The 24,343-nt window shown below is 41.6% G+C and overlaps 1 protein-coding gene across 2 annotated transcripts in view; it reads right to left on the reverse strand.

Annotated features, from left to right (window-relative positions):
• The window catches only part of PRDM2 (PR/SET domain 2), a 113,461-nt gene extending 92,061 nt beyond the window's left edge, over nucleotides 1-21,400 (reverse strand). The window contains exons 1-2 of one of the 2 annotated variants that reach the window (XM_081086853.1): nucleotides 21,312-21,400; nucleotides 5,455-5,526 (exon numbers count right to left, since the gene is read on the reverse strand). In XM_081086853.1, coding sequence (XP_080942979.1) covers nucleotides 5,455-5,463 — 9 coding nt within the window. In that variant the 5' untranslated portion in view covers nucleotides 5,464-5,526; nucleotides 21,312-21,400. The remainder of the gene's footprint in view (nucleotides 1-5,454; nucleotides 5,527-21,311) is intronic. The other variant, XM_081086854.1, reaches the window with a different exon arrangement.
• Between the last annotated feature and the right edge of the window lie 2,943 nt (nucleotides 21,401-24,343).

Genomic DNA, 24,343 nt, shown 5'->3' on the forward strand with positions numbered 1-24,343 from the left:
CCTCACACTCAGATAAACTCACTGGAGTGAGTAAGGTAACTCTGTTCTACAGCATGACACTGGCACTGCCTCCTGTAGATAAGCTGCACGTACCCCTGACAGAGACAGTATATATTCATGTTTTCATTGTTTAAAATATAAGAATAAGCAAATTGTCCTGGTATTTTGTTTAAATTTACGGAAGTACTTCTTTCACACACTCTACCCAGACAATGGCCATAAATTATTATATCAGATTTAATTGATATAATTAAAGCACCAAGATTTTTAAATACCAATTGATCAAAACTAATACTAGAGTAATATTGCTTAATATTAAGACATATCATTATATATTCAAAATAAGATATATTATTGCTACCACAGACTAATAACCACCATAGTAATCACTGTTACCAGCAAAAAAAAATCCAAGAATTAAAGAGTATTAAAATACTCAAATTCTGTGAACAACTCTGATTAAACTTGAAATAAAGACTCTTTACTATTCTTGGGGCAAAATGGGTGGGGGTGGGGATCAAACAAGCTTCAGTTTACTGAAATAGCATTAAATTATATGTGGTTAAGGAATGAATAAGACTGCAATAACAATAAACAGATGGGGACATAGATAAGAAAACCTTATATACCGTCTTTGGAAAAGAAAAGCAGTCACACAGTTCTGAAACATTAAAAAATACCCTCCCGCACAAAGCTGGCAGGTCCATTAAGTTGTCCAAGTGAAGAAAATGTCCTCAGATATGGTGTTAATCTCAGTAGTGAACAAACATTACTACACTCTTGCCCCTTTACAATCCAGTCTCATGGCACAGTGAGCATGCTGTTCTAAAAATGGAAACCAAAGTCTGTCACTGTCCAGTGGCTTCACACTGAACTTATAATAAAAAATACACTTCTTCCCATGGCCTTTAAGGGCCTATAAATCTGGCCCTTGCCTCACATACTAACTTCATCTTGTCCCAGAGTCCCACATATTGCCAAGCTCCAGCCCTGGCTTGCTCCCTGTGGGAACCAGCAAGCTCATTCCCACCTCAAGGCCTTTGTACTGTCTGTTGTTCACTCTGCCCAGAATTTTCTTTCCCAAGATCCTCATCTATCTGGTTCTTGCTTATTACTTGGGCTTATTATTCAATTATTATTAAGAATTCGATTAATTTATTATGATTCTATTGTTAATCACCCTTCTGGAATAGCCTTCTCTGACCATGTAATCCAGAGAGCCTCCCCCTACCTTCACCCAGCATTCTTTATCACATTACCTTGCTGCACTGTCTTCACAGCACTTTTCACTATCTGAACTTATCTACTTGCTTTTGCACTGTCGCCCTCTGCGAGTATGTAAGTTGCAGAGCAGAGCCCTTACCTATCTGCTTCACTGCAGAATCCACAGCACACCAGGATGCAGTCTATGCAGGATGAGTGATGGGATGAATGAACATCAGTACAGTGAAGATGATGGAAATATGGACGGCTTATCACAGTTCTCAGGGTTACATTTGCAGCATCAAGTGATTATACCTTCCTTTTGATTATTTTTTTGTATGTAAGACTTTAAAACAAGTTTAGAAGGCTAAATTGCTGGCATTACCACAGATTACTGATGAGGACAGAGAGATGCTGCAATCATAAGCTACTATACTGGTAGAAGTTTCAAATATTAGTAATAAGAGTTATACAAAGGTTCTTTTTAGAAAATTAAGTGTGACTCGATAAATTGGTAATCAAGGCCATTGTATTAAATCATCAAGGTGAAAGACTACAGAATGTTATATATTAAATATATATCAATAAAGCTGGAATGATTGGGGCTATACCCCAATATTATAGTTCTCCTCTCCTCCCAGGCACTTGACGGAATGCTCTGCTCCCCCCACCTGAGTTTTAAATTACATGTGGCCATATGATTAACTTTGGCCAGTTAAATGTAAACAGAAGTGACATGTGTTGAGACAACCCTCCATCATCCTTGGTTCTTGAGCAACCACAATAGCAGAGCCACAATGGATGTGTACTGAGAACCAGAAATAAATGGCTGCTGTGTTAAGCCCCAAAGATTTTGGAGCAGCCTGTTAGCACGGCATCACACAGCTTATCCTGATATAGCAATATAGCACAGTGAGCAAAAACCAGGCTTTGGGATCTACAGGCCTGGGTGTGAATCAGAGACCTACCACATGTCTGAATGATCATGGCCAAGCCACCTCTCTGGGCCTTAATGTCTTCATCCATAAAATGGTTAAAAAACCTGTAATTCATAGGGTGGGTATGAAGACTGAATTAATAAGAAAATGTATGTGCGAAAACGAAATGCCTGGCATGCTGGGTAAGCACTCAACAGATAGGAATATGGCATTAAACTCTAACATACCTACTTTAAGCTACTTTGAGCATAGTTGCATTATGGAACTGCACTCACTTTTATGTTCTATAAAAGTACAGTAAGTCCTCATTTAATGTCATTCATAGATTGTGCAAACTTTAAGTGAAATGTGGTAAAATGAAACAATTTTAGCATAGGGCTAAGTGACACAAACAAGAGTTAACTTCCTAAGGCATCTCATCAACGTTATACCGAAGGATACTGAAGTAAAGGAGGTGAGGAACTTCTATAAAGCATTCTAAACTCTTCAATGAGAGAACCATTTATAAAGTTCTGGATTCTGCTAGACAAATCGAAGAAAAAAAGAGAAGAAAAATAATGGAACATCTCGAAGTTAAATATTTAGATGGATGTGTAAAGTAAGTGGAGTAAAGGATATCTATGATTTGCAAATGGAGAGAAAAGAAAATGGACAGCGAGGGAAGGAGGTAGGGAGTTGCTCCTCTTGCCTGCCAGTCAGGCCTGGGCTCAGTTAGAAGAACAAAGGCTCACATGGAAAGCAAGCTGGGTTCTAAGTTGGGAAGACAAGAGATAGTACGAAAGTGGTAAGTGCTGAGTGGAGAACAGACCAGAAGAGAAAGAAGGATAAAGAACAAGTGGGCCTTGGCTCCAGGATCCCAGTGCCGGGACTGGAGGGAAAGCCTCGCAAGCGACCACTCGAAATGCATTGGTAACACTGAGCAGTCCAGGGGCTGCTTCGATAGTCAGTCCTTAAAATACCAGCACGCTTGGGGCTTTGAACTCTCGTTTCTCTAAAGGACTAACTTGTAAACAATATGGTATGCTCACTCCTAGGGTCCTTTAGTCCCTAAAACTTGGCTGTCAGGCACACATGGATGAATGATACTGTGTATTGTCTTAGAGACCACACCCATTACAAGGGCCAGATCTGACAGCTAACGTTCATCAAAGCTATATGGATCAGTCCCTAGAGAGAAAAATCTAACCCCAAACTCACCATCAAGATTTGAATTACAAGTCTGGTTCAAGTTAAAACATTTTGAATATCTACACTTTTGTATAGTTATTTAGAAGTTTTGAAGCATGCATTGCTCATTTTCACTGGCTGCAAATGAGAAGAATAAATACAAGAGGGAAAAACATAAAATGTCCTGAAACAATTCTTAATTTTTAAAAATTACTGGGATAACTATTCAGAAACACTCACAGATTTTTTTTGCCACGACATAATCATCAGGACTAAATATCATGTAACTAATATTCCTCAAATAAAGAAAATACAACTAAAGATGCTGAAATTTTACTCATAAAAAGTGGACTTTTTATAATACAAATAAAAGTTTCATTACTACCAGGCCATTTAAATTACACCCACATCAGAAATGTGCTAACCATTAGAAACATAAGAGGACCCTTTTCCATTGATATTTGGCATTTAGCATCAAAGGCAGTCCTCTGCAGATCTGATATTAAAACTTGTCAAACGCAAAATGAAACTGTAAAAAAGCCAAAAAAAGAAATGGTCACAACTCTTTTAAATGGCATGTGGACTTTCTTTAAATACAAGTTCATTTGATATAAATGAAATATTGAAGCGAATGTGTGAGGTGTCAAAGAAATAAAATATTAGAAATACTAATAGCCTCATAAGATGTAAGAATTAAAGCATTATTAAGCCTAAGGTTAAAGTTGTAGCCACTGAAATAATGACTGCTGAACAATGAGGCAACAAAAGCAACGTCAATATTTAGATTCCACTTTGGAAACTTTCACGATCGTTCTTTTTTTTTTTTTTCCATGATCATTCTAATCCAAAATCAAGACTTCTAACTAACAACAGTTCCTGGGCCATTAGAAAAGCAAGTTCCTTTGGGTGACAAGGTTCACATTAAGAATCAGTCTTAAAATGGGAAAATATATGAAATCTATGACACATATATGCACATAACTTTATGGGCAATGACTGTGGAAATCCACTGTTCTCCTTCCCTCCCCCATTTTACCATTTCAAAAACAATTTGCCTTCAAAAGCATGTCAGTAAATCTGCAAGTTTTAAAATAATGGAAACCACGTGCCCCATGTGTTCACCAGATTCATTTTTATGACGTATGGTCCTGTGCATTAACATAAACATATTTTGATAAAGAAAGTAATAAAAAGAAATCAAAGAATCCATTCCAAAAATTTCACATCTCTCAATGCAACACAGGACTGAATTTATTAAACTTGGCCACCTAATAAAATTGGACTTGTGATCTCAGTTAGAGGCACCTGCAACTGATAAAAAGGTGTCCCAAGTTTCACTTGATGAGGGATACAAATATTTTCCAGACCGGTAGTTTTACGCTAAGCACTAAAAATTATAGACTTCACATATTTAAGTTCTATCCTTTTTTAAAAAAATGTGTTTATAAAGATTTCAAAAGAGAATGTTTCTGACACTCATAAATTTCTATAACTGCAAGTGAATAATATTAAGATCAGAAAATAAGAATTCTACTCTACAATGTATTAAATCCATATAACAGGTTCTACTTATCAGAACACCCTTAAGGCTACAGAAATGTCCACAGCAGGTAATCTCCAGGTAATCCCAAACCCCTGAAAGGTGAAGCACATCTTACATTTCAATATCTGCCCTCTTGTTTCTATTCCATGAACAGGTTTTTCAAAGACAGAGCATCTTAAAGTTTCCCATTTGATCAATTTTGGTCTTTAAAAAACAACAACAAAACTTTTAATATTCTCTTTTCAGTCAATGGGTATTACAAAATTAAAAGTATTAAAAATAAAAGCTTAGTAAGCCTCAAAACAAAACAAATAATTAACACCAGAGTGTAGCAGGAGAGAGGTAAAAAAAAGAAAGAAAGGAAGAAAGAAAATCTGAATTAGGTCCCTAAGAATGAATGAGTCCTCTACTCAGGGTTCCATAGAAATGCCAACCCATGCCCCCAAGATGCACACCATGAAAGCAATGGATTCATTAATGGCATTAAGAACAGAAAGGAAAACCTGGGAGGAATGAATGTTGTGTGCTACTATCTTTTAGAAATCAAGAACTGGTCTAACATCTAGGTAATGTATTTGTATAAATTCTTATATTTAAACTCACCTGATTCATTTTCAATTCCTGTTGTGTTCTGAAAAGATACACACAACAAAAACTTCTTTGATTACATGAGCCCTAAAAAGAAAAACAGACAATTGTAATATGTACCTGCCTACACATTTCCAGTGATTTAAAACCACATACAGAACTGTAGAGTTTGCTCAAAGGGCTATTCATAAAGCAACTCCATGCCCGATCAACTTCGATTTATGCTGAGAGCTTACTTCACAGATTTATTAGCTACAATAAAAAAGATTTCTTGCTAATCTTTACCAGGGCTTCATTGTACTCTACAATTGAAAGCAGACTCATTAGAATGACATCAAATTTTTGCTTTGGAATTGCATCATTCCTAAGAAGAAATGTTAGCTTTGTTCATATGAACACAAAGCCTTGTTGCATAAATTATGCAATTTAATGTCCTTCTCTTACTTATATCAATACTGAGTTGAATACAAACACAAATAGACCCCTTTACATTATTTTGTTTTTCAAGTTCCTGAAGTAGAGGCGGATTCAATAGCATTTTCATAGCAAGTTCTCTTTGAGAAACAGAACAAAAACCTTGTAGTAAAATGCAAATGTTTTATTAAAAGCTGTTTGGAAAGAACTACAATTGTTCCTTTAAATTTCTTCTTCAATATACTCATAGTATAATAAAATAACAAGAATACAAAATCATTTCTTACAAGTGAACATGACATACTAGTTTTTAAATAACAATCTATAAAGATGGTCCTCTCTGCAACATATAAAGATGGTCCTCCTGCGAGTCAATTGAAGTCTTTCACAATAAATGAAAATCATGCCACTTTCAGGAGCACTTCCACTGTAATATTCTAAGTTTTCAGCATGTATACATGCACACACCATTAAGCATAATTCTATTTCTTCATGAATTTACTTACAATAATCTCTTATTCCTATGCCCCAAAGACACTGCTCACCTTAGAACTGTATGTTCCAATTGTTAATAAACCAAGGAGCATGTAACTCAATGATATTCTGCATACGAAGAGAAAATTCTGCCTGCCCACTTCATGCAGAATGGGGCTTTTACATTTTACCCTGGTCCTTAACAAGGACAGTCTGGGGTTTCTTTTCTCTTGAGCTACTTAACCACACTCACCTGATCACCTTTAGGGCCTGGTCATCTAAACTAGCTTTTATTCATACTGGCACAGAATTCCATAACTTGTATCTTGTTGAAGAACTCAGTCTAGCCAAACCAATATAAACTCGTAAGTAAATACTCAGTGAACACAATTTCAGAAAACTGGAGGTTAACGCATAAGTTCATTCTTTTCAAATTTAATATTGAGCTTCTTTCTCAGATACATGTATTACTTTAGTATATATTCTATACTGAATATAATTGATCCTTTTCATTTGTAAATTGTTATTAATTTACTGTCTAACAGTGGAGATTAGTGGCCTAGGAGGTGTGCATGCCTGGCCCTCTACCACAAATGCCTACTGGCTGGTCCCACTCAGAGGTATCTTGGGAATAAAATGTCCCGGAGTGAATAAAATGCCAGGTTTTTCACCTGCTTCTCACTAAGTTTTTGGAGGTGGATTTACTAACACTGGCCACAGGGTGTTCTCTTCGAGGAACAGAACGAAAAAAAATCCTACAATTAATACAAATGTTTTCATGAAAGATCTTCAGAAAGAGCTATACAACGTTTTGCAAGATAAGCACTGTTCACCGGAATGGCGACGGCTTTTCCATCCAGAGATGGAAAGCCACTGGGAGGCTGAGGTGGCAGGAATGATCTACCGTGACTTCGATTTAAAGAGACTAAGGACTACAAATTGCTAGTTACAGAGCAGTCCCAGGGATGTGGCTTTCCGCATGGGGAATATGCCCAATAACTGTAGTAAGGATGTGCGATGCCAGGTGGGTGGTTAAAATATCCAGTGGAGTACTTTGTAAAGTATATGATAGGCTAACTACCATGTTTTGCTAATTCAAAACAATATTGAAAAGAGACTGTAAGAGAGTGGGGTGGAGGCAAGCAGACCTCTTAGGAGGCTAATGGCCCAACCTAGCAAGAGACGACGGTGGTTTGACCCAGGTAGTAGAAAAAAATGTGAGAAGTAGCTGGATCCTGGATCTATTTGCAAAATAGAGTCCCAGGATTTGATGCCAGATTAGATTCCAGGTATGAAAGAGGGAAGTCAGAGATGACACCAGGGTTTTTATCCTAAGGACATGAAAGAATAGAACTGCCATTTTTTTCAGATGCTGTCTCCTTTTCATGTGCTTTCCATTTGTTTTTCCCTCTTAAAAACAACAACAACATTTTCTTCTCTCTCTTCCCATTTTGCAGTTGCTAGCTCACAGGCGCAATTCAAACAACTGAGATACCCTGACATCTGCAACCACATACCTAAAGTATCAAAGTACAGTAGCCCCTCAGTATCAGGGGACTGGTTCCAGGACCCACCCCCAACTGCCCCACAGATACCAAAATCCTCCGATGCTCAAGCACCTTAAATAAAATGGCACATCTGCATATAACCTACATAGGCACATCCTCCCATATACTTAAATCATCTCTAGATTACCCATAATACCTAATACAATGTAAATGCTGTGTAAATAGTTGTTGCAGTATATTGTTTAGAGAATAATTGCAAGGACAAAAAGTCTGTAAATATTCAGTATAGACGCAACCATCAGTCACTGTAAACCTAACTCCATGGTACACATCTGTAACCTAACTCCCCCCCAACCCACCCCCGCCCCAAAATATTTTCAATCCTTGATTGATTGAATCTGTAGGTGCAGAACCTGTAAATACAGAGGGCCAATTGTTCTTTTATTGTTATCTCAACTTTTCCTTAATAAAAAATTTTACAATATAATTCAGATTGTTACATGATTAATAATCTTCTTTCTACGCTGTCATTCCCTCTTTGTCCAAATAGGAATGCACTCATCATTTCTTTCCAGAGAACAAAAGGATCTTAATATCTTTTTTTTAGAGTTCACTACTTATCTACATGCTTGGACCCTTCTGTCAATCATTTCAAATCCTAATGGCTAAAAACGAGACCCTCATTTTTTTCTCTCTCCCTCTTAGCTTACAACAATGTCAAATAATACATCTAAAATATTCTACAATACCAAACGCATTGCAAATCCAACACTTCTCAAATGTTATTTTAAGTTATACTTTTTATTAAAAATAAGAGATGTTGTTACAACAAAAGAATTGAGACTTTGAGGACCACTGCAATTTGGACTGGGTCACTGTCCCTTCCTTTAAGGCCATTTAGCACTGCCCTGTACAACCAATGCCAGTAATGCCTTCACACACTTTGACAATCAAACCATCTACACATCTCCAAATACCATCCCAATTGAGCACCTATGAACTGTAGACTCTAAAACTCTAAAAACAGTTATAGAAGTAACTTCCTTAAGATTCCTCCAGCACCGCAAAGCCCTGTGCCAGTGTCATGGCAATCCTACCGAACTTTCATACTCGGTGTTGACTTCACAGCACTGTTTCTACATACCCACTTAACCAATACGGATACCTCAGATCAAAGTTTTACCAAATGTGAGAACTCGAACTATCAATCCTATCAGTGTAGAGCAGCGGTTCTCAACCTGTGGGTGGCGACCCCTTTGGCAGTCGAACGACCCTTTCACAGGGGTCGCCTAAGACCATCCTGCATATCAGATATTTACATTACGATTCATAACAGTAGCAACATTACAGTTATGAAGTAGCAACGAAAATAATTTTATGGTTGGGTCACAACATGAGGAACTGTATTTAAAGGGCCAAAGGTTGAGAACCACGGGTAGAGGTACAGAGGAATCTTCCACACATACCATTAAAACTTAACAATTCTATCAAAAAGTTTAAGTGGTAAATAATTAAGTGCCTCTAGTTTTCCAAAGGTAAATACCTAAAACCCCTAGGACTTCTCTGACCCTGGTTTATGCCTTAGTTTCTTGTCTGGATTTCTATGCCTGACTAAACCTTCTTGAATATTTCTATATATCCCTCTCATTCACCCGTTGGCATTTATCAGATAAAGGACAGCAGGCAGACATAGGGCATGTAACTTTTTATCACCAACTATTCCTTACTAATAGTATACACTCCCAGAAAAATAAGAGCTTGATCTTGATTTTACACATCCAAGATTTTAATAATATACATATACTTATATTGCTTCCAAATTCTAGGACAAATCATCCTTACAAATATTTAACTTAGTATCATAAAGATGAATTGATTATACATGAACAGTATCAATATAGCAATAAATTTCAGGTCTTTATTCAAATACTGGTCCCTTATAGTGTCAAGACAACTTTAACAACTGTTAAGCTGCTGTCATCTGAAATGGAGGGTGAGAGGCTAGAAAATAGAGATATGCAGGCTGCCCGAGTCCTGCAGCCCCAGCCATCTCTCTTTCACCCACCCTCTGCAATAGGCTGATTGAAGGAAAGACAAACAGTAACACACACACACCAGGCTGAACTGCCATGTGTGCCCCTTGGAGTCTTGTAAAAACTACAAAACCCTATGAAAAGCAAAGTAAAAGCAGTAACAGATTTTTTAAAATTAGTTTAAATCTGGGATGAAGAGGAGAGAACTAGAAAAATAATTATTTGATTTAATTTATATGTTCACCTATAAGTAGCTGGCATTTTATAAATTTTTTAAATAAGTTTAGATCTTTGGGGGCTATTTGTAAAATAACTCCTTAAATTTGCAACATTCACTTAGAGGTCCCCAATATTAATTATTTAATAGTACTTTCTGAAGTTACAAAAGAATTCCACTGAAGCATTGACTCACAAGAAACTTTAAATTTTAAGATTCAGAAAGCAGTATATAGCTTATTGACAAAGAGTAAACAAAAGAGAACTAATATGTTTATAGCAAAATACAAAAGATCATAAATGCAATGAAGTCATGGACTAGATAAACAAAAGTGTTAAAAATCATTTTGCGAAAGGAATCTTGGAAAGTTAATGACCTACATAAGAATTACTCTGAAACTGCATCAAGTATAGCTTTCATGTTAAAAGGTACCATTGTGGCAAACACAGTGACGATTAAGCTACTGGTGGAGTAGATCTATAATGTTTAACACTGTTCTCAACGTACTCTGACCAAAAGATTCTTGCAATCCAGAAACTTCTGGAAAAATATTGTGAAAAGTCTGGAAAATCTAGGGGGAAATCTAGGAAATATAACCTAAACTATGACAATTTCTCAAAAGCCATTTCTATTAATTTACAAGCACAACTAATATACTATGTTATATATATAAAAAAAACAACTACCACTCAGAATTCCTACCAGGAGAATGGAATCATCAAATTACAGCGTATAAATTCTAGATATCAGTATGAAAACATTTCGCACCTACTACTCACTGGATTAAGCAAAAGCATGTAATTCATAAATATTGAATCTACCCAAGAATTTGCTAGATGGAAAATCATTTTCCTTTTCTAAAATAACAAACACACCCCTGGCCCGTTTGGCTCAGTGAACAGAACATCAGCCCACAAACTGAAGAGTCCTGGGTTTGATTCTGGTCAAGGGGACATCCCTTGGTTACAGACTCAACCCAGGTCTGGGGTGTATGAGAGGCAACCAATCGATGTGTCTCGCACACCAATGTTTCACTCTCTCTCTCCCTCTCTCTCCCCCTCTCCCCCTCTCCCCCCTCCCTCCCTCCCTCTCCCCCCTCCCTCTCTCTCCCTCACCTCCCCTCCCCTCCATTCTACTCTCTAAAAATCAATGGGAAAATATCCTAGGGTGAGAATTTTAAAAAATAATTAAAAAACAAAGTAATAAACACAATTTCACAGTAATCATCCAGGACATCTAGTTTCACCCTGAAAAAAGTACCGCCAACTTTCTTTTTAAAAGCAGGCTATATTACCACATAAGCTAAAGTGAAAAAAAAAATAAAAAATAAAACCTGACATGTTTATCACTTAAAGAATAAAGTGATCAGCCCTAGCCAGTTTGGCTCAGTGGATAGAGTGTCGGCCTGCAGAAAGAAGGATCCTGGGTTTGATTCTGGTCAAAGGCACGTGCCCAGGTTGCGGGCTCGATCCCCAGTAGGGGGCGTGCAGGAAGCGGCTGATCAATGATTCTCTCTCATTGATTTCTATCTCCCTCTCCCTTCCCTCTGGAATCAATAAAAATATATTTTTTTAAAAGAATAAAGAGATCATGTGTGCGTGTGTGAAGGACACAGAGGCTGAGAATACAGCAAATATTGGGTGAGTTGCTGAATTAGAGAGCGTGAACTCTTACTCCTGGAAATGGATTGCTTGTGTCTCTCACCCTCTAGAACAGCGGTTCTCAAACTGTGGGTCGCGACCCCTTTGGGGGTCGAACCTTTCACAGGGGTCACCTAAATACATTCTGCATATCAGATATTTACATTACGATTCATCACAGTAGCAACATTACAGTTATGAAGTAGCAACGAAAATAATGTTATTGGTTGGGGGTCACCACATGAGGACCTGTATTAAAGGGCCGCGGCGTTAGGAAGGTTGAGAACCACTGCTCTAGAATGACCTCTACCAAGGCAAAAAGGCACCGGTTTAACAGAGCAGACCACACAGGAATTTCCCCACCTAAAAAGTATGAGAGAGATACAGAGAATAGAATAGCTCACAAATACACCAGTCATTTCTCCCATCTCAATCAATCAGTTTCCTCAATGAGGCCCACAAGGCCACAGACATATATATATCCTGGGGCCTGACTCACCAAGTTCACAGAGCAGTGTCCTGACACAGACCTAAATAAGGAAGCAGAGTTTAGCACTTTACTCCAGGTGGGGGGATTTGATTCAGACAGCACAGTTTCCGCACTAACAGACAGGAAAAGCAGAGGGTCTGCTGTTCTGAATGATTTTAGAGCCGCACAGCGCCAATGAGAAAATAATGCTGATTAGAGCTTTTGTTTGCAATATCTAAGTTAAGCACCATAGCAAGATGTTAAATAAGAAACCTGTGGATATGCTAGGAAAGCACCATAAGTCTAAATTTAGATTATGGCACTCTGGGGATATTTTCCTCCACTAGAATCTACTTCAAAAAGGCGGGGGGAGAGACTAAAGGGAAAGTTTTCAAAATATACTGCTCCAAGCCACCATTAGTAAAGAGCTAGCTTAGCAATAAATGTGTAGCAATTGCTGACTGTTTATCATTTACCTGGCGGATGTTATGGATAGCTATTAACACATGCTCTCCCTTTTTCTTTTGATTAAATGTATGTATGCATCTATGTCATTACACTGCACTGAACATGTAATTTATTACATCACAAAGTTCAAGTTTTGTTTAGGGTTCCTACAATAATTCCCTCCCACCCCACAATTGAAACTATCTAGTTTCTCTACAGAAATTACAACATATTACTCTCACTAACAGTTTGCTACTCCTTCCAATGATACTAAAAACAAAAAAATGTGTCTATTTTCCTGGGTGAAGTAACTCCATCCAATCAAAATACTCTTGAATTAAAAAGTTAATTTCCTTTCCTTATTTTCAATACTAACTGGTAAAATTTCATATGAAAAGGGGGTGGGTGAAAATACAAATGCTTTCCAGCCAGTCACTACTCTCTGATGAGAGCTGTGCCACAGATTCAAGATTATTATTACAACTGCCATCTCTCCTAGGAAAAGCACAACTGAAGCAACTGTTGAATGCACATTCTGAAAAACAGCATTGAAGTCAAAGAAGTTCCTATACTAGTAAAACTATCCTTTTCTAACATTTCCCCCATGTCAGATGTGCAAAAACTTTCGGTATATAAAAGGAAAATTAAGTCAATTCTTTCCTAACACTCAAATGCTAAACACAAAACTTCTAAAATAAAATGCCACATTTCACAATTCCCAAAATAAAATGCATTCTCAGTTAACACCTTTGTTGTTTTCCACTAGAGTTGCCAATGCAGATTTACATTTGTGATTAAACAGTCAAAATTGAGAGGTCTTCAGAAACCCTACAAAGTCTTCTGAATCTCCTGAAAAAAGGGACAAAAGCTTCAGCAATATCACACACTGGTCCTGGCACTAAGTATTCATTTTCTCACATGAAACTCTCTAAACATTAATATAGTCACCTGACAAGTGGCCACTCAGACCTCTTTGGGATTTTCCTATAGGATAAAATACATAGAAAACTCATGTTCTACAAACCACATATAAATGACAAGGGGGCTTCCTAAATTCATAAGTGAACAACCTAAAACAAAATCGAAGTTATGCCAGATCTATTTTGCTAAGCCACACATACCACTACAAGATTCTATAGGTTTTCTCCCAAGGTTATTAAGGTATTTACTATTTTGGTAGAAAGCAACTCTTCTACTTTAAATAAAATCTGAGGTTTGAAGTCTATCCTCTAAATATGTCCCTACTTCTGTTCTCAAGAGCATTTTTAAATAGCAATACCGGTGTATTTCTATACAGTTTAAGAAGCTCTCGTACATACATGAGTTTTTATTTTTTAAAGGAAAGTATGCTTCCTCAAAATAAATTATTTGCAGTCATTTCAAGGTAAAAAAAAAAAATGCCTCCCCATTGCTGGGGTCCAACCCCAGCGGGTCCAGGGGTCCCCAAAGGTGTGGACGGAGTCGGTGAAGAAGGAATGACACGGAGACAGCGTTCAGTTGATCAGCAGCCTAGCCAGGATCTCCAGCCAAGTTCTGGTCTGGATCTCCAGCCAGGTTCTGTGTCCATGTTCTCTTGCTAGGTTCTCCAGCCAGGTTCTCCAGGTTCTCCAGCCAGGTTCTGTAGCCATGTTCCCTCGCTAGGTTCTCCAGCCAGGTTCTGTCCAGGTTCTCCAGCCAGGTTCAGTCACCAGGTTCCAGTCAGGTTCTCTTGCCAATTTCTGTAGTCAGGTTCAGTCCAGGATCTTTTGCCATGTTCTCTCGCTAGGTTCTGTCTCTAGGTTCTGTGTAGGTTCTGCCTTCTTCGTTCTGTCTTCTTCGTTCTGTCTCTTTCTGTCTTGTTACATCTGTATTTATACCAGTTGATTCAATCCTATCAATCTCTATTACAACGGTTAGGGCGTTTCTTATCTCCATTTCAGGGAGTAAAGATTATGTAGCTTAAGCATGATTGTTCATAGTTAAAGTGATTAATTACCCGCCTGGCACTTAGTTGAGGGGTTTTATTCCCTCCCTAACTTCAGGGGAAAATCCCTACCTGGGGAAACAACCTTTCTCGGAGACCTTGGTTAAAACACATAGTGCCTAGAAGGTGAGCAAACATATTAAGAACAGTATGCCATATATGCCAGGTCCCTTGAAACAGCAAGCATGGACCAGCTCCCGGCACCCCACCTGTGATAAAAATGAAAGATGGTGTCTTGGTGCTATTGGCTGTGGAAAACTAGTGTGACTCAAGAAGAAATATCCAGAGAGAAGAGATGGTGAAGGATTTGGCTTTGTGAAAGGTATGGAAGGGACTGGGAGAGCCGCTGCCCCTCCCCCATATTCAGTAGGAGCAGAGCAGTGACAGACCACATGGGATAGTCCTGTTGGTAGGGAGTTAGTTCCAGGTTAAATGTAAACCTGACCCTATAATTAGGGCTCCCCAGATATTGTGTAAGAAGTTGTTATCCCACACAACCTCCCTCCCACCCCACTCCAAAGCCCTGGAGGCCTTCAGAGAACCACGAAGAGGAGTTAGAGGCAGAGCCCATGAACACATGTAGGCAGGAGGCTGGGGAAAACCTGGTTCCATGACTGCCCATCAGGAAGGTAGCTTTGGCCACCTGGGATGAGCAATGTGGAGCCAGGAGTTCTTTCAGACTGGGGAAGGGGAGGGGAGATCACAAACAAAAGAATGTCTAACAGTTTAGGAAGAGTAAATCAACAGGAAGGAGGAAGGACAAAGGTGGGGAAAGGGCAGCCAGGGAATATGTTTTCTAACTGAACCGGAGGTAAATGAAGATGGTGAAAAGTCCAACAAGTGGAATATGGCTGCCTGAACAGATTTTAAAGGCAGAGCAGTCAGGAGTAGCGATTAAGAGGAAGGTGTTTCACCCTAGCTGGTTTTGCTCAGTGGATAGAGCATAGCCCTGTGGACTGAAGGGTCCCTGGTTCGATTCTGGTGAAGGGCACATGCCTGGGTTTCTGGCTCAATCGCCAGTAGGGGGCCTGCAGGAGGCAGCCAGTCAATGATTCTCTCTCATCACTGATGTTTCTATCTCTCTCCTCTCCCTTCCTCTCTGAAATCAATAAAAATATATGTATAAAAAAAAAAGAGGAAGGTGTTGAGCTGTTTTAGAGACTGAGGAGAGGCTACATAGAAAGTTGCATCCCCCAAATGGAAAAAAAGATCCCAGCACAGACTGCCTTCAAGGCTCGGGATGAAGATTTAAAAGAAAAAAGCTGGAGGGCTCAGAGATAACTTTGAAGGGTTTCTCTCAACCACTGTACCGCATTATCCCTCAATACCTACTGCATTCGGAGAAATGCTATTAACATAAAGAATCTCAGACTGCTTGCTTAGTCTTCATCTATTCATCTCAACATCCCAGTTGCCCCTGCCACTGCCAGCAATACCAGTCTCTGTGATCCACCTGTGATCCATCTGTGATCGGGTTTATTCAGCGCACGGAGGTCAGGCTCAATTAAATTACTAGGCGACTGTGTTGATACAATATTTCTCTCTCCAAATAGGTGAACAGACCTACTCAGTGACCTCTGACAAGTGCTTCACCATTAAGAACCCAAATTTAGCCCTAACCTGTTTGGCTCAGTGGATAGAGCGTCGGCCTGCGGACTGAAGGGTCCCAGGTTCGATTCCGGTCAAGGGCAAGTACCTCAGTTGCAGGCTCCCAGGCTTGGTCGGGGGCACCATAGGAGGCAACCAATCGGAGTATCTCTCTCACATTGGTGTTTCTCTGTGTCTCTCCCCCTCCCCTCCACTCTCTCTAAAAATCAATGGAAAAATATCTTCGGGTGAGGATTAAAAAAAAAATCTAAATTTATCCCAAGGGCCCTCCTTTTTAAAACTTCTACTTTCAGATGAACTTTAAAACTAGGTCTTTCAGAATTATGGCAAAGTCCCTAAAATAATCCTCACAGAGTGAGAAACATTTAAAATATCATTTTTATATTCATACTCCAAATTTTGCCTAATTTACATTATCTTAATAAGGTTTGGGTAATTAATGCACAGGATTCATGCTAATGTATGTTATTTAGTGTTTGGTGAATCTCAAAACTCTTTTTAAATTTTGATGGCATCATTTAAAGGATTTGAAAATGCCACAGAATTTCCTCACCAGAGATTAATGTAGTCTTAGGGGAACTACTTACAAGCACCTATAAAATCTGTAGGTTTCACCAATTTCCAGACAGGCAATCCACCATAATCAAACCAACAGTTGCACTTAGCTATACACGTTTCAGGCAAGCTGTGCCAAGAAATAATTTAGCTCTTTCAAAGCAAAGCCTATCATATGATTTACTGCAAGAGCTACAAAATACTCTTTTCACCAAAATGGCTGGCAAACATAAGTTATTCAGTGAAACCTCCTTAAGTATGTTCCAAAGGACTAATAAATGAAAACACAGTATAGGTATGACATGAACCAAGACTCTAAGAATAAGTACCATGCAGTGCTGAGAAAAATATAAGCATATTTCACTCCAAATGAACCAGATTTACTACGTACAAAACTCTAATTCACACTGCAGGGAGGTGGGGGCGGGGAACAGAAGGCATTCTCTTTAAGAAAGAATATTGAAATGACACATGCATTCATTCCAGTGAAATTATGCAGATATTGTTTTTTCAAAAAACCCAAACTATTACCAAATAATCCTACAGCATGTCTCTTCTTCTGTTTTATTTATCAGTAAGTTCTAACTAAAGAGTACTTTAGTATGCCACATTAAAATTCAATCTATACTATCTATACTCTTAAGGTTTACAAATAAAGATGTGACAACTTACACTTATTTCACCCAGGAAAATTTGCATAATGATGCATGTTTGCCACGAAGCTCAGTAAGCTATCTTTACAATATAAATATTAAGTTAAAGTTACATAAGCACTTCATAAGTAAACCTTATCTCCTCAAGATAAATCCATTACTTCTGGTACCTAACTGTGAACTGGTTGTTTTTTTTTAAAAAAAAGAGAGATTTTATTAGAAAAACTAGTTTGGTTTCCTCCATCAATCTTTAATGGGGTAGTCCAATAAGTCTCATTTTCTTTAAGAAAAAGACCGTTTCTGTGCTATTCAGTATACTAGATCATGAGCTTAAATTATTCACCATTCATTGGTTCTATGCAAACATATTTAAATTTCCTAATAATTTAATCTACATATTTGGGATGCTGATCCTCAGCATGCAAACTGCACAGTCTCCAAGTTACCTCCCATTGCTCCATCCTTTGCCACAAAAGGGATGCCAAAGCAGAACTGCTGAAAGTGACCATTCAATGAATCATAAACCAAAAACAGGCCACTAAGTCCTTTCCCCAACTGCAAGGCGGACTTCATGTAAACCATACAGTCTATTCTTAGTATTTTGACTAAAGAGATTCCATAAACTGCTTCAGTGATTCTACCATCCAGTTAGAGGAGCTTTCCTTTAATGCAGCGGTCCAGAACTGGGGTGATTTTGCCCCCCAGGGGACATCTGGCAATGTCTGGACTCGCAGAGGTCCTCAAACTTTTTTAACAGGGGGCCAGTTCACTGTCCCTCAGACATTCCACACTTGCGCACTGCGCGGGACGAGTCGGCTGCTAAGCAGGACAGGCAGCGGCGGCAAACACCCGGCGGGCCAGATAAATGTTTTCGGCGGGCCGCATGTGGCCCGCGGGCCGTAGTTTGAGGACCCCTGGCTCTGGAGACTCTATCAGTCGTTCTCACTCAGGGAGGTCTTGCTGGCATCCCGTGGGTAGAGGCCAGGGATGCTGCTAAACATACTACAATGTACGGGACGGCACCCTCAACAGAATTATCCAGCCTCACTGTCAATAGTGCCGAAGTAAGAAGCCCTGCTTTCATGGAACGTATTGCTTTCAGTGATGGAGTCCACAGCTCCCAATCATCGCCCTACGAAGATGATTTTTATGGCTTTAACTATAAACTTCTAACTTGAAAAGAGAGAAACAGAACACGAGCCCAGACCTCTAACCAAACGCTCTGAAGGGTGACAGCGCAGCTGAGAGCAGGCAATCCGCAGCGCTGCATGCACATCAGCAGTATCGGCAGTAATGACTGTCAGGTAATGTCCCCATCATCTGGAAACTCCCTGGATCACCATGCAAATCTGACAATTTTCCCCGACTGTCCCTTTTCACTCCCCACTATGCATTTTCTAGTGACAGCCCAGCTTATTTTTTCTAGCTCTTCAATAGCATGAAGAGCAAGTCAGAAGACAGGAAAATAGTAAATAACCTACGGTGCTTTCCATCATGGAAAGTCTATGATTAAACAGGACTTAAAAGGTTTATAAATCAGATCTGGAACTTGAAAAGAGAGCGGCAGCTTCAAGAAACAGTCACATGAATAAATAAAACATCTAATGTAAAATAATCATCAAAAGACCATGCATGCAGCTCTGTGTGTGTAACTGCACAGATCTGGCTGAGGGAGCTGAAACAGTGCTGATTCTGTAACTGCATTGGTAGGGAAAATGCATCTTTACAGGCTAAAAAAATAGAATTTAATGTTCAGATATCTTGAAAGATTACACAAATTTAAAATTCACAATAGAAAATCCTTTTTAACAAATCTTAATGAAAAGAAAATCTCGGGCTATATAGAAACCTTACAGATCAATATGGAATTGATAAATAAGTTATGGCCCACGTATATGTCACATAGCCATTAAAATCATACTGAAGAAACTTTAATGGATTGGATATATGCTGACAATATCCTACGGGAAGACAGGTTATAAATATATACACAAGATGACATCAATCCGGTATATATACACTGAGCCAAACCAACTAGGGCTGTACAAAACATAAATATACAGAAGTGAATAAATATACGGTATATATATAAGAAATGCACACATGGACACCGATAGAGATAAATGATCACAGTGGTTATCTGAGGAGTGGGAAGGTTATGCCTGATTTCTATTCCTTTTTTGTGCTTTTCTCTATTTTCTAATTGTTCTATAGTGAGAATCTTCACAATGTTTTGTACTTACAAACTAATACATCACTACACATTTAAACCATACTGTTTCGGGAGCTGTCTACAAAATATGAAAAAAACAATCTGAACATGCCAACTTTTCAATGAAAGAAACCACCTTCCCAGGCAACCAAGGCGAATCTTGATCGGGCATTTCTATTATGTGCCTGGCGCTTTTCTATGCACTTCAAATGTACTGACTTTCCAAATCCAACCAAAAAAAAAAAAAAGTGTCAAAAGGAGCCCTGGGATACCAGAAGCCGTGAATGTCCAGCTCAGTTTCCACCGCTGGAAGGGAGAGGTTTTACTAAGATGGTCTTTAAAGGTCCTCCCCAGACGACACTGCGATTCCAAAGTGTGTGTGAGGAAGCCTCTAGAGAAGGATGGGGCGGCCGCACGCTGTGTCACAAACAGAACCCTGTGTGTCTCACTTCCTCCTCCATATTTGTACAGCAAATTTCAAAACATGCTTAAAAAAAATTAAAAAGGCCTGTCCACGTCCCCAATACTTGGAGATGCAACTGATCAAACTGACAGGATGTTTGAAAGAATCGCGGAATTGTACAACGCCCTGGTTGCTTATAACAATAAACCTAGAGCAAACAAAAACTTAAAGATAAATAGATGATAGATAGATAGATAGATAGATAGATAGATAGATGATAGATAGATAGATGATAGATAGATAGATAGATAGATTTTAGTCGCGTTCTAGGTATGGCCAATTTAATGTCTGACTTAAGGGACCGAAGGACCTCGTGGGAGTCCCCGCAAGGCGTTCCACTTGTGAAATAAAATCAAAACCTCACACCACACTGGACGGAACCGAGGGGCGCGCCTGGGTCTCCTCTCCCGGGAAATTACAGCTGCGCGGCAGGGAACGCGGGCTCCGGTCGGCCGCGGGTCCCCCGCCCCCACAGGGACAGAAGGCGGCCAGCCGAGGCTCAGCGGTCCCCGCGTGGGGCGGAAGGAACCTCGGAGGTTCGGTCATCAACCCCGACCTGTTAGGTCCCCTCCAGGTCTCACTCGCCACCATCAAAAAGAGGTTCGCGAGTATCTTTAGCGACAAAATAATCTACAAGTGCACGTCTGCAAAACACACCCACCCACCCACCCACCCCCGGTGGGCCCGCGACCGGGAGCCAGTTTCCAGGCTGGACCCGCACAAAAACTACTTGGGGAACACAAAGACGCAAGACGCACCCTGGGGTTGCAAGTGGGAGAGACGCGTTCGGTGTGCACACAAAAGGGAAGCGGCGAACCGGCTCGAGGCTGGAGCGGCCCTGGGACCCGCGGGAGCCTCCCCTGGGCGGCCGTGCCCGCCCCGCGCCGCCGCCCGCAGCCCGCACGCGTCCCCTCGCCGGGCGCGCGGCTCACCAACGGCGACAAAGCGAACCGCAACTTCGCCGCCGCGGGCCCCAGGGCCGGGCCGGCTGCTGGGCGCCGCAGGGGGGACTCCGGCCGCCGGCGGGCCGCGCCTGGTTCCGGGGTCCCCGCCGGCCCGGGACGCCCGGACCTCGGAGGGGGCGCGTCCGCCCGCCCGCCCGCCCGGCCGGCCCTGCGCGCCCGGGTCCCTGGCGTGTCGCGGCCGCCTCGCCGCCCGCGGGCAGGGCCGGGCCTCCGCCGCCGTCCCGGGAGCCGCCCGACCCGTAGCCGCTTACCTGCGCCCGCGCCCCCGCGCCTCAGAGCGCCGAGAGCCGCCGCCCGCGCCGCCGCCGCCGCCGCTCCGCACGCCCCGCCGCCCGCGGCCGCGCCGCCGCCATCTTGGCCCCGGTCGGAAGTGACGTCGGTGGGAGCCCGCACCCTGCGCGCCGTCGCGGAGGCCCCGGCCGCGCTCCCCGGACGACGCCGGCCGCACACGCGCCGACGCGCGGCCTCCCCGCGGCCCGTCTGGCCGAGCGGCCCAAACGCCCCTCGACGACTCGCGCCGGGGACCCCGCGGAGCCCGCGCGGCGACTCTGGACGGAAACCCCCGCGCCCGGCGAGTCCGCACCGAAGGATTGGGGTTCAGCGCAGCTGCAAGACGACGGGAATCCACGGCCTTTCCGAGAAGACGGCGGGGAGCAACATGCGTTTCTCGCTGGGCATCCTCAGCCCCGCTCCGCGCGCGCTCGTCTCAGGAGGCCCGGGCTGGTCTCGCCCCGAAGATCAAACGCCCCGGGGGCCGGCGCCGCGGGTCCGCTCGCTCCGCGTCCACCCGAGTGCCCGGCCCCCTGCCGGCCCCCTGCCGGCCCCCTGCCGGCCCCCTGCCGGCCCCCTGCCCCGCGCCGTCCCAGGTGGCGGGGCTCCGGCACCGGGCCCGACGCTCGCCTCGTCCTTGTGGAACTTGGTGACATCGGAGGCCGCCACTGGGCGACCTGGGCGCGGAAGAAGGCTCTCATGGCGCCGAACCGGGTGACGTTCCCGAGGAGCCGGCTCCCAGGCAGGTGGGGAGGAGGCTGGAGAGGAGATGGCGATGGGAGTTGCCGCCTACGGATGGCATTTAAAGCCGCGAGCACCTCAAGATAAAGTGAGGAATGAAATCAGGAAGAATCCGAATGTCATGGGCAACACGAGGCCTCGGAACGGAAGGAGGTTCGACGCAGGGGCACCTGGGAACCTTAGGAGGGAGCGCGCAGGTCCATTTATGTGACTAGGGCTGCAAGAACGTGCAAAACGTGCCATACCTGGTTACCTAGCCAGGGGCACTGAAACAACCCTAATGGGTTTGGCTCCGTGTCGCCCGGAGCTTGGGCCTGCAGACTGAAGGGTCCCGGGCTCGATTGCTGTCAGGGCATGTACCTCGGTAATCAATGGATGTGACGCATCCATGTTCCTGTGTCTTTCCCCTCCTCTAAAAAAAAAAAAAAAATCAATGGAAAAAATATCCTCAGGTTAGGATAAACCAAGAGGAAAAAAAATGACAACAACCAACACAAAAATAGCCATTCAGTGTGAATGAATCAAAATTATGCCTACTTTTTTCTGTCAGATGAAAATATATATATATTTTTTTTTTGGTGTGCCTCAGAATCTTAGTAATTTATTTCTGATGAAAAAGTTGAAAATAGCTAACTAGGGTTTAATCTTAAATCATGATGTACCAACATTGCAAAGAGGCGATGTTGTAACCTAATGATCCGGTCATAGGGAACAAATGAAGATATCGGAGTAAATTTTATGAAGACCCTTAACACATGGCAGGGTTAGCACAGAACATAAGAAGAAAAGAAATCAACCCTCATGAGTTTGCTTATTCCGCTATTCAAGGCAAAGAGACCCTATCAGGGGTGGGCAAACTTTTTGACTCGAGGGCCACAGTGGGTTCTTAAACTGGACAGGAGGGCCAAAACAAAAGCATGGATGGAGTGTTTGTGTGAACTAATATAAATTCAAAGTAAACATCATTACATAAAAGGGTGAGGTCTTTTTTTTTTCAGTTTTATTTCAAACGGGCGGCGGATCCGGCCCGTGGGCCGTAGTTTGCCCATGGCTGCCCTAGATCTAGGTAATACTCCCCTGTACATCACTAAAATAGTGTACTCCGCTGCGGGTCAGAGCATTGATCACTTTTCCACCCCTTACCTAGACCAGTACCTGGAAGCATGATCCATGCATCAAAATCACCGGAAGTGCCTGCAAAAAAAAGTCAGCGAGACTCCACCATCCCATCCACAATCAAAACACCAATGTACAAATCAAAAATCTAAAAAAAAATCCATCTGCCATCTGGCTGCAGTAGAATGCAAAGGAAAATAAAGGAATGTTAAGTAGAATGCAAAGGAAAATAAAGGAATGTTAAGTAGAATGCAAAGGAAAATAAAGGAATGTTAGGTAGAATGCAAAGGAAAATAAAGGAATGTTAAGTAGAATGCAAAGGAAAATAAAGGAATGTTAAGTAGAATGCAAAGGAAAATAAAGGAAATGAGAGGGTGAACCAGAATTTATACTAGAGAGCATCATGCCAAGAAGTGGTTGAGTAGTCAGTAGTTGTTCCCCCTGTCAATCTAAAATGACTGGGTGCATTAGTTTCCTGTGGCTGTTTTAACAAAGTACCTCATTTGGGGTGACTCACAACAAGAGAAATGGATTCACTCACAGTTCTAGAGGCCAGAAGGCCAACATTAAGGCATCAACAAGGCCACACTCTGTGTGGAGGCTCTAGATGAAAATCATTCCTTGCCTCTTCCAGCTTCAGGTGGCTGTCAGCATGCCTCAGCTTGTGGCCACAGCATTCCAATCTTCAAGGCCAGCATCTTCAAATCTCTCTCTGCTTTATCTTCACATCACCTTCTCCTCTGTGTGATTAAATTTTCCTTCGCCTCCCTAAAGACTCACCCAATAGTCCAGGTTATCCTGTCATTTTACATGCTTCGCTTAATCCCATCTGCAAAATCTCTTTCTAAAGGGTGTCCCAATATTCACGCAAGATTTGAATTTTATGCCAACGGAAAAAAAAAGCATGATAGCTGACAGTTCAGGGTTATTAAAAATGGAGCGCTACACGAAAGAACAACACGTTTTCATTGTGGAGCGATATTTTAAAAATAATGAAGGTTTGGCAGCTACAGTTCGCAATTTTCGTGCTATCGTGACATGATAATCCAGTTTTTTGTGCCTAAATTGCAAGATATGGATGTGGACGACATGTGGTTTCAAGTCTAAGGTTTATTCCAACAAGCCCACGACCACCCATGCCTTGAAGAAGGAAATT

The sequence above is a fragment of the Myotis nattereri genome (genome assembly GCF_964212035.1).
Source record: "Myotis nattereri genome assembly, chromosome: 3".
NCBI classification, from domain to species: domain Eukaryota; kingdom Metazoa; phylum Chordata; class Mammalia; order Chiroptera; family Vespertilionidae; genus Myotis; species Myotis nattereri.